The sequence below is a fragment of the Elaeis guineensis genome, chromosome 6 (genome assembly GCF_000442705.2).
Source record: "Elaeis guineensis isolate ETL-2024a chromosome 6, EG11, whole genome shotgun sequence".
In the NCBI taxonomy this organism is placed as follows: Eukaryota; Viridiplantae; Streptophyta; class Magnoliopsida; order Arecales; family Arecaceae; genus Elaeis; species Elaeis guineensis.
Window position 1 is genome coordinate 9015207 of NC_025998.2, and position 10104 is coordinate 9025310.

The window sequence follows — 10104 nt, forward strand, 5'->3', positions numbered from 1 at the left end:
AAGCACACCATTGGGTGGTGTGAAGACTATCTATTGACATTAGGCCAGGTGACCCTATAGTCTTCCAACTATGCACGGACGGACAAAAGGTTTCTAAGAGCTCTATGGTTGGATGCGTCCGTGTTAATCACCAGTTGCCGTATTCAACTGTAATGTCCTACGATGAGATTCTATTTTTTAATCATCTGTGAGACTCGCTTCATTGCTGGCCACAGCCTCCGCATGCCTTAACAAACTCCATTTAGCACAGCCTACTGATGATTTCCACACAAGTAGCCTTGATGATGTAAGGGCCAATAATATGTCACCACCAATAAAGCGGTGAATGCCAGCAATTGGATTTAGCAGCTAATAGAAATGCTGGTGGTGACATTAAGACCATTATTTGATAGCGAACGCAAAAGAAATTTTGATAGTCCTAATGTCATAATGTCACCATGCATGACATTAACAAGTGGAATGAGTGTTGGTTTGTGCGCTCCAAAGTGTTCCAATTTTGAAGAGGACCACCTGGCTCTTATTGACAGCTCTTTCCGGTGATAACATTCTTAATAGAAGACACAAAAAAAATGTTAACAGAAGAGTATATCTCAAGCAAGTGTATCTGGACTGAATAATTTATACTCAGGTCCGGCAATGTTTTAATCAATGCTTAAGACAGAAACAGCACCAGTCAGCTAACATTCAAAGCATTGGATAAGAGCTCTTGAGAATATTTCTGGTATGGTGTATATTTATCAACCCGACCTCGGCATGAATCGAAGTGTCTGACCTCGGTACTGTTCTAAGTGTTCTGGTTCGAGGGAGTAATGGAGAAGAGCAACATGTCTTATCGAAAATCATTCGAGAAAAATTAATGCCCATGAAAAATGTGGCCATGATTTCGTTAGCAATTACGCCAACTTAGCCATTGCTACATGATTGAAATGGTTGTCACCATATGTGGGAGCCATTGCCCCACAGTTATTGCACGTCCCATTAGTTTCATTAATAACAGACACGGACCCTATCCCCTGTAAGGGGAAACCAAGGGACCTTAGATAAGTCAGCTCCACTCTATTCTTTCTCTCTGAAAATTCTATCCCTCATTGTACAAACTCTGGTAAGAAGCTCTTTTTTTTTTTTTTTTTTGAATCAATTTAGGATCAGTTGAGTTCAGTCAGAATCGCAACCAATCTTACCATTTTATCTTGGTCACCTACCGACCTCGATATTTCAATTTGAATTTCAGTAGCAACAAATTAGCATTAGAGGAAGGACTTTTCTTAATTCTCATTCAAAAGTTAGAGAGAGAATGAGATTTTAGTTATGAAATCGAGAAGGATTCGAGACACGTCAAGTGCTTCTTGCTGGGAGGTTCATTCTGAGACGAATGCCTTCTGAAATAGTCCTAACCTAGTTCCCCCACCTCCACAACCGCCACCAGCACCTGTTACAAATGAGCAGCTTAATCTACTCTTGCAGTTAGGCGAAAACATTGACAACAGATGTGCAAAGCTTGCAGCAAGCAACAACCAATCATAGGCAACACTTCACAAGAATATGATCACAAAACTTATCTATAATTAATGACAATCTTAATCTCTGGCTGATGCACAACCCACGTCGCTTTGCATGATTTCCACTGCTGTCTTGCATGGTTCTCTACAAAGAGATACCATCCAAACTGACAGTAAGGCCTGCCAATTGATGCTGAACCGTGCATCTAGAACTGAGTATATTGCTTATGAAACAGAAAAATAAAATAAAATAAAATCTAAGTTCTGTATTAGAAATCCAACATTTATAAGTCTTTCCCAAAGAGTGAGGAGAGGTGACTTTAACAGGAGTGACAGGTATACAAAGAGATCCTTGAATAAAATGTATAGTTCCAGGCTCTGTACAGATTATATAGCCATAAAATAACATGAGAATTAATATCTACCAGCTTGTTTCATATATTCCAGACCACAAAATAAAATACTCACTTCTTTGTAACATCCAGCCACAAATAAGCTCAATGAGGCCAGCAATACAAATTCACCACTGAAAACAGTTCCACTCTCAAGCCCTTATAAGAAACATAAAGTCAGTTTCTGAAAGGAAATATTAACAATTAAATAGGTGGTGTCAATAAAGGTATGATTCTAGTGATCATGAGAATGACCAGAAAGATCACAACAATTATGATTACAAACACTTTTCTTTCTTTAAACAAAAGAATAAAATAATTACTACGCGGACAATTCCATTGAATATGAAACCACACAACACAAGTCATGATTGAGGATGCCACTACCTCTTATTGTTATTAGCTCATCATGAATAATGAAAATTTACAGGCGAGCATGATGCCTACAAATGAAAGGAATAGATTCTCTTTGCTGTCCATGCTTTCCCCCCGCTTCCCCCAGACTCTTTTCCTCTTGTATCTACACTCCCAAAGAAATCCATCCTACATGTCACAAGAGCTTGTATACATTTTTATATTATCAGCTACAACTTCAGCATGACAAAATGTTGGAGATATCTTGACTCTTTGTAAACCTCACTTGCGGTCTATGCCCACCACTATCAAATGTCCATTGACACCCTTGTCTTGATAGGCTTTAGCTTCACACCCATGCTTTCAGGTGACAGCAGATCCGGAGAGATGCACCATGGACTGAGCGGGCTGCGTGGGCTGCCAGTAAACTGGCTTGGCCTGTAGAGCCCATACCCTATGAAGAAGTACTCCATGGGTATCAGCATGGCATGGGGTTGCTCCTCTGTCACCACTGATCCACATGCCTGGACCTGCATTGTATTCCCCAGAGAAACACAAAAAAATGCCAGCAGTGAGACTGAATACAGCCCTTTCGAGCAACCATTATCTCTAAATAAGGAGAAGTACCCAAGATGTATTGATTCAGTATATTACCTCGACCAGGGCACTGTATCTTCTGTCTAGTTTTGATGTCATGTGGACAGCATCAGAATAGTATGGAGAATCTTCACCAACAAATATAAGTGTCCGACACTGTAGCCGATGTAATTCTTCTGTGATGTCGTATCTCCTGCTTATAAATAGACAACAGTTGAAATGACAAGGGTCTTTACAAGCCTCATTCTTTTAAATTTAACATTTTATCAAGCAAAGGTGCAAGGAGATACCCATTAATTGATTGAAGAAACCGCCAGACATTTTCACTTTGCCTTTCATCCAACAACTACAGGGACAAAAGTAATAGGCACCATTGCAAATGATCCAAAAACCCACCAAATGATAAAAAATTGCAGAGCAACAAGAGTAAATCAAAACTTACACTTCTGCAGGCTTGTACAATATCTGACTCCGGGACCTGTGCGCTGCCACGGACTTCCTGCCAACAAAGTCAGAAAGAAGAAATCATCAGACATCAGACAGATGGTAAAGTGAATCAGATATAAAGCGGTGAAAACTGAAGCTTGTTTACCTTACTAAAGTACCGCTGAAGCAAGCAATCCTTAACCAAGCCACACATGCCATAGAAATAAAGCAAATTGGAGATTACCTGAGGATTGGAGAAGATGAGATTCTTTTCATCAGCTTAAACTGTGTTCTTTTTTAACTTACTAAAGGGATGTGACATGATACCTTATTATACAACCACTCCATCCAGGAGGGGGCTTTACATAGAGGAGAGACAAGTATCAGACCTGCAACACGCTCCTTATACTTTATCTGGAAGTAAGAAGTAAAATTTTAGTCATTGAAATGATAAACAGAGGAACATTTTCAAATGGTACTGGACATGTACATACAGCAAAAAGGGTAAGGATATAAGCACCAGCCGTGACCCCCAAGCACATTACTGGACCTAACCTGGAGAGGACAAATTGAAAGGATGTAAAAATGTTAGATTTCAAATTGTCTTGCCACACATCTTCCATCCTAAGATCCACTCACAAAAGCAGATACAGTACTGAGTAGTGAATATTACCTGAAAATATCAAGAACATCAGCTATCTGATCTGCCAAATCATTGACAGAGGGGATGGGAACATCAGAAGAAATTGGAGCAGCTCCTAACTGCAACAACTCTTGAGGAAGATGACAAACTCATGTAAATACCGCATTCAATTTGATGGAAAAACAACCATACTAAATAGAACTGTATTAAAGGTTATTTAATATGGAAGCTAAAACCAAACTACTTACCTCATGTCCTGGAGGACTAATATGATATATGCAGAAGTTGTGGAGAAGCAAAGATGCAGCTTCAGGGCAAAAGAATAATCCTTGGAAGCATGATACATCTGTTTATTTCAACACAAAAGACAGAAAAAGGAGTATAACATCAACGAAACCGATCAGGAAAATGACAGATAGGCAGTGTAATTCTGTAATTGAGTAAATTAACTCAATCAAAAGGGAACAAGCACTTTATTGCATTCTGGAATGAATCTTCAAACACATATACATTTTATAATCACTCCATATGAAACATTAACAATGAACATATTTGGAGAATAGGGATGACAAAAAAGAAAACAATGTCCCCATAGAAAATGTTTCAGTGGAACGTACGGTTTAAAGCCACATCTGGATAGGTTACAAGTGCTGGCTTTTCCTGATCTCCAAAAACAGCAACAGACACTCTGCCATGTCTTGTTTTTATAAAATGCTCCTGCAGGCCACCATAGAAATATCATTCTGTATTAAGAGATCAAGAAAGCAAAATGACAATGACTGATATTGCATCCCATAAGAAAGAGTGCAGTAAAGGATGCTTGCAAAATTTTTAAAAAATATGCCAGATGAGGCGCACGGTATAGATTTCAAGGTAATAGGTGCATCGCGATAGAACTTTAAAAAAATAAATAAATAAAGTATTGGTTTGAAATAATAGCCAAACATTTTTATATACAAACTTCCCCAAACTACTTCTCAGTAGAGGTGTTTAACACAGAGCAAACAAATCAATGCAAATAGTTTAGTAGTAAAGAAGCCTGATATCTTCGGTAGCACCAGCATCAATCAACAGAATATATCAGAATTCAATTTTACCAAGTCCCAACCATGAAATATAGAATAAGTGTATCAGCCTGTTGAGATTATTGAAGGCATGACATATGAACTTAGAAGCATAAGACATCCAAAGCAGATGATTGTAGATGGACCAAAGCACGGATCAATGGAACAATAACATGGTGGTGCTCAAAAATTTAAATCCAACAAGGCAATCTTTTGGGTTTTGAAAACAACAAGAGAAACCTGAAGAATCATAACTGAATTGACACCTAGATCTACACAAAGAGCATCAAACTCTTGTGTATTCATAAATACAGCATAATAATAACTTTTGTGCCTTTTTATATGAACGAGGAAGTTTTTTCTGCCTTTGATATGTGCAAATTTATTTTTTGAGCAATAATATATACAACTTTATATTAAAATTGTGCAATATGGAGACATGTCTTCTTTGCTTTTGGCCAGTTTACCAGTCTTTTATTTGTAATCCAGAAATAATAACACAAGAAATTAAAATAATACTCTGCTGACTTTTGAAGAAAGGAATAATCTTTTATTCCATTTTCCCAAGTAAAAACAGAACTCAAGCAATATACCTTTCTACTAATTCTAGCATCAAAAGGTCTAAACAACATATATATATATATATATATATATATATATATAACTAAAACAATATAAAAAAATTACAACCAAAAAGTACAGCCACATGAACATGAGCATTAAGGGTTAATAAATCAAAGACAATTTTACGTCTTCCAGTGATTATAAATGTCAACTTATTTCTATACGCTTCGATAAATTAAAAAACATCACGAACAGACGATAATGTTTAGACTTTACGCCAAAACACAAAAAAAGGGAAACCAAACATGAAAAGCAACCCAATATCATCCAAGTTCAAAGTTTCCTGCACTTTTCCTTGAATTTCCCAAAAAAGCAGCATTGAACGTTGATTACAAGAACAAAACACTCCAAAAACATGTCTGCACCAAGAAAAAATAGTACAAAATCCAAAAATTTTATCACCAAAACAAACCACTCCTTATCCAAACCACATTGTGTCCTCGTAAATCCGAATAATCACACCATTAATCATCAAAATCAACAAAAAAATTGCGAAAAAAAATCATAAACCTACAGAAACGACTTCTTATGGAAAGAAAGTTATAATTTGCATCATCATAAATCCGGGTAACTCACACGATGAAACCGTAAAAAAACACAAAAATCACAAAAAAAAAAAAAACAACAATATAAAGATATGATGAGAATACATAACAGGATCATATAATTTTAAATTAATCCAAGAAAGAAGTCAAATGCCAATGGATCAAGTAACCTGACCTTTCCGCCGAGAGAGATCCTCTCCACATCGATCGAAACCGACCCGCTCGATTCCCCCATTAGACGGCCGAGGACGTTCACGACCGAGAACCGAGCCTCCCCTTTTCGCGTCCACCTCTCCCTCTCTCCCTCTCCCTCCCCCTCCAATCCCCTCCATTCTGTTGCTTATATACGAAGCGCCCCTCGTATAGTTTTAATTTTTATTTTTAACCGGTCACCGACGCCTCTCTCTAGCTGGCAGCTGGAGTCTTCCCGGTCCCCCGGATCCATGAGCAGTTGGATCCCGAGAGGAACGATCGTAGCCGTCGGTTTTGAGATGACGCGATCGACCAGTTGACTTGTCGGAAACTGGAAGGCGGATATTTGACGGTGTCGGCAGGACCTGGGGAGATCGTAGTGGTCATCCGACGAGCACCGTCTGATCGTGTAGTGCAACTGATGAAGGGCCCGGATTTGACGTGATTGGATTTTGGCTTGTAATGGTGCTGCCGGGTCCATGATAGCGTTCCATGGAAGTACGGATATTCTCTGGAGGGTGTTTCCGTCATTTTAAGTTCTATATTATTTTTTTACATAGTTCTCATATTAATTTTATTGTTCCGTAAAAGTACATATTCTGTAATTTTAAAAGAGAAGGGAATATACAATGATTGCAGGGAGCGCCATTTGCTTTAAAATCGCCCCCTTTGTATCACATGAAACCGATGTTCATGGGAAGAGGACAAAAAGTCATCGCCAACAGCAGTCAATACAATGTTAAAAATTAGTTGAATTTCGGAAATAACGGCCACTAATTATTTCCCTTAAAACGGTAAATAACAGCTTCGGAAGGCAGGCGTGGGAGACACCTTGACTTAAAAAAGAGTGATTCTTTGTCCGCGAAGAAAAGATACATCGGTGACACGCAGCACAATTAATAAGAAGTAGACATTTAATATAATTTCTTTTATTTTTTTAAATAAAATATTTTTTATTAAATATTATGATATTTCCAATAATATTACAACACTATGTTACTTGCTCATACAATACAACATAATTATTATGATATCTTATATTATTTTTTAAAATTTTAATAATTATTTATAAAATATTATAAAATACAACAAGATGTTATATTATTATTATGATGTCTTATTAGCTTTTATAACATTCTAATAATTATTTATATGATACAACAAGATATCATATAACACAATAGATATCATGTTGGATGTAAAAAAATGTCATAAGATATCATATCGTTATTGTAACGATCTGTTATTTTTTATAATATCCTATAGGATACAAAAGGATGTAATAGGATATTATATCTTATTCTGACGTCCTGTTATTTTTTATAACATCCTGTTGATCATTACATGATGTTCTGTTATTATCTATGACATCTTGATAAATATTAATAAAATAGAGTAAAATAAGAAAAATGATATTTTGATCAAAAATTTTGAGTAAAAAAAATTGAGCTGCACTAAATGCCTACTTTCTTATTAATTTGCACTACATGGCTCAATTCAATGAAATGATATATTTTTTTTCCATCGAGTGTGGTAGATAAAAAATTTCTCTGACTTAAATAGAGGTCTCAGATGGTCTATCACAAATCCTACCCAGGAGAGAAGCCTCATCGATCCAACATTACAAATCAGTAGGGTTAAAACTAGAATGTAACTGATCAACTTGGTCGTTGATAAATACTTTCATTTAATTAATTCAAATCCACTAAGGTCTTTAGAATGGAATTTTGGGAAGGTCAAATCTTCCGGCCTTAACTGTTTAATATATATATATGAGGCTATCCAGAAATATATCAAAAATAATATTTTAAAATAAATATCAAGCTAAATAAATTGCTTCCGCAGCAGGAGCCAACGATCATGCCTACCATTTGCACCACATGCTATCCCATTTATTCGCATAGGTCTATCCGATTATAACATTATATATTACATCGACTCTTGTGATCGGAAGACTTGATCCTTGCACATAGGGGTGCGTGCGAATATACACGCACGCACGCACGATTTTGTTTTGCAACAAAATCTTTGATTCAGAATTTTAAGTTTTGAAATGAATTTTAAATTTACGAAATAAATTTTAGATAACAAACAGGCATAATTATTCTGTGACAGCTAACTAGTTGGAGCACAAATGCCTTGTTGTTTTGCCCGTGTATGGACAAAAATTATTATTTCAAAAACTGTAATCAAACAAAAAAAAGGTTTATCACCAGAACGGGCTGACGTAAGGCTTAGAAAATGGAATATTGCTATATACTGCAGGTAGAATGTAAGAAGGTTCTTGCCTTCTTGGACGATCAATAGAAGCTTCTTAAAGTTACCATGTAGGAAGTTATGCTTTCCAAATCCGGGCTTGTTAACTTGGGTCGTTGGAGGATAAATACAGCTGAGCGGAGACCTAAAAGGCCATGCCATGTGTCAGTGTTGCATTGGACAATTGAGTTGGTCGGAACTGCTGACAACTGCTCGTCACAGAAAACTTTCCAATGTTCAGATAGGTGCAGCCAACCTATTCAAACGTCCCTAAAGATCTCTAGGCGCAGGCCAACCTATTCAAACATTCTTAAAGCAAATTTTAATCTCTCTACGTTGCTTCTTCTTGATCATCTCAAGATGGTACATTCATTGCTTCTTCCTGAGATGGTGTTCAATATGAAGTATTGAACCAATAATAATATAGATGGAGGTGACGAGATTATCATATTTAATTATATTTCAGTTATTTCAATGATCTCATACGACAGTAATCCCAAACAACCCCCACTCTCTAAAGATACTTCATCCATCTTTCAAAATAAATTTCTAAGACCACCTCAAGGCAATGACACCGAGTTGAATTTAGAAAATAAAAATATCCCCAAATTCAATAGTAGAAATTATTTTCAAAAATATCAATCTCCGAAAAAAAAATATTCTAGATAAGAAGGGCTTGATAATTCTATATCTTTTTCTTTGAAAATTTATAAATTTTGATTATTTTTTGATCTCATTAAATTAGTCTAGAATGACATATTTTGATAATTTGACTTATGCCAACGCATGTTTTTTTTATAATTTATTTAAAAATTTTATTTAATTACAAAATATATGAAATAAATCAATGATAGTTTTGATATTGCATCATGAGCGATCTTGGATTTTCATGATATTACATACCAAACAAATTAACCATGCATATCCAAAGATATTTAGTCACTAGAATATAATATACCAAATATGATGATCTTAGATCTTTGAGGATCAAATTATCCGGTCTAATATCCAATCTAAGATTACTATTATGATCTCATTTAGGTCACCAAACACCATCCAAGGGTTTGAAACCTATACCACCACTGCAATCATTAAGGCAAGAAAAGAACTCCAGCTAATTATATACATTTATTGCAAAGTAACGGTATGGAGTTAGCCTAGGGTACCAAGGGTTCGCAGCTTTGCATAACTCTTACTCCACAAATTACCATATCCAACAACACCTGATGATGATTTGTCATACGAGTTTGTTTATAGGTCAAACCGAATTTAATATATTGATCACCTATCGTCCTTGTAGAAGTTGACAAAGGCTGTCTCATGGATTGAAGGAGCACACATCATGTTATCTTACTACGAAGATTGTTACGAGAGTCGTAACTTTTCTGAGGTTTTCTAGATTTTGTTTATTGTTACCTTACCATGGAGGAGTACATAGGCCCTATTTTGTTTGTAATTACAAATTTAAAATACAAAATGCATAGCATACGTCAACCATCAAGAATACGAGAA

At 36.1% G+C, this 10104-nt stretch overlaps 1 protein-coding gene across 1 annotated transcript; it reads right to left on the bottom strand.

The window, feature by feature from the left end:
- Nucleotides 1-2188: 2188 nt before the first annotated feature.
- On the bottom strand, nucleotides 2189-6477 carry LOC105047313 (protein NDL1). Its single transcript, XM_010926187.3, has 11 exons — nucleotides 6320-6477; nucleotides 4529-4628; nucleotides 4160-4257; nucleotides 3942-4030; nucleotides 3763-3823; nucleotides 3596-3682; nucleotides 3435-3512; nucleotides 3285-3341; nucleotides 3133-3188; nucleotides 2900-3035; nucleotides 2189-2775 (listed from the first exon to the last, which is right to left on the bottom strand). Exons 1-11 carry the CDS (start codon nucleotides 6377-6379, stop codon nucleotides 2554-2556), a joined length of 1044 nt encoding a protein of 347 aa, XP_010924489.1. The 5' UTR covers nucleotides 6380-6477; the 3' UTR covers nucleotides 2189-2553.
- Nucleotides 6478-10104: the final 3627 nt, after the last annotated feature.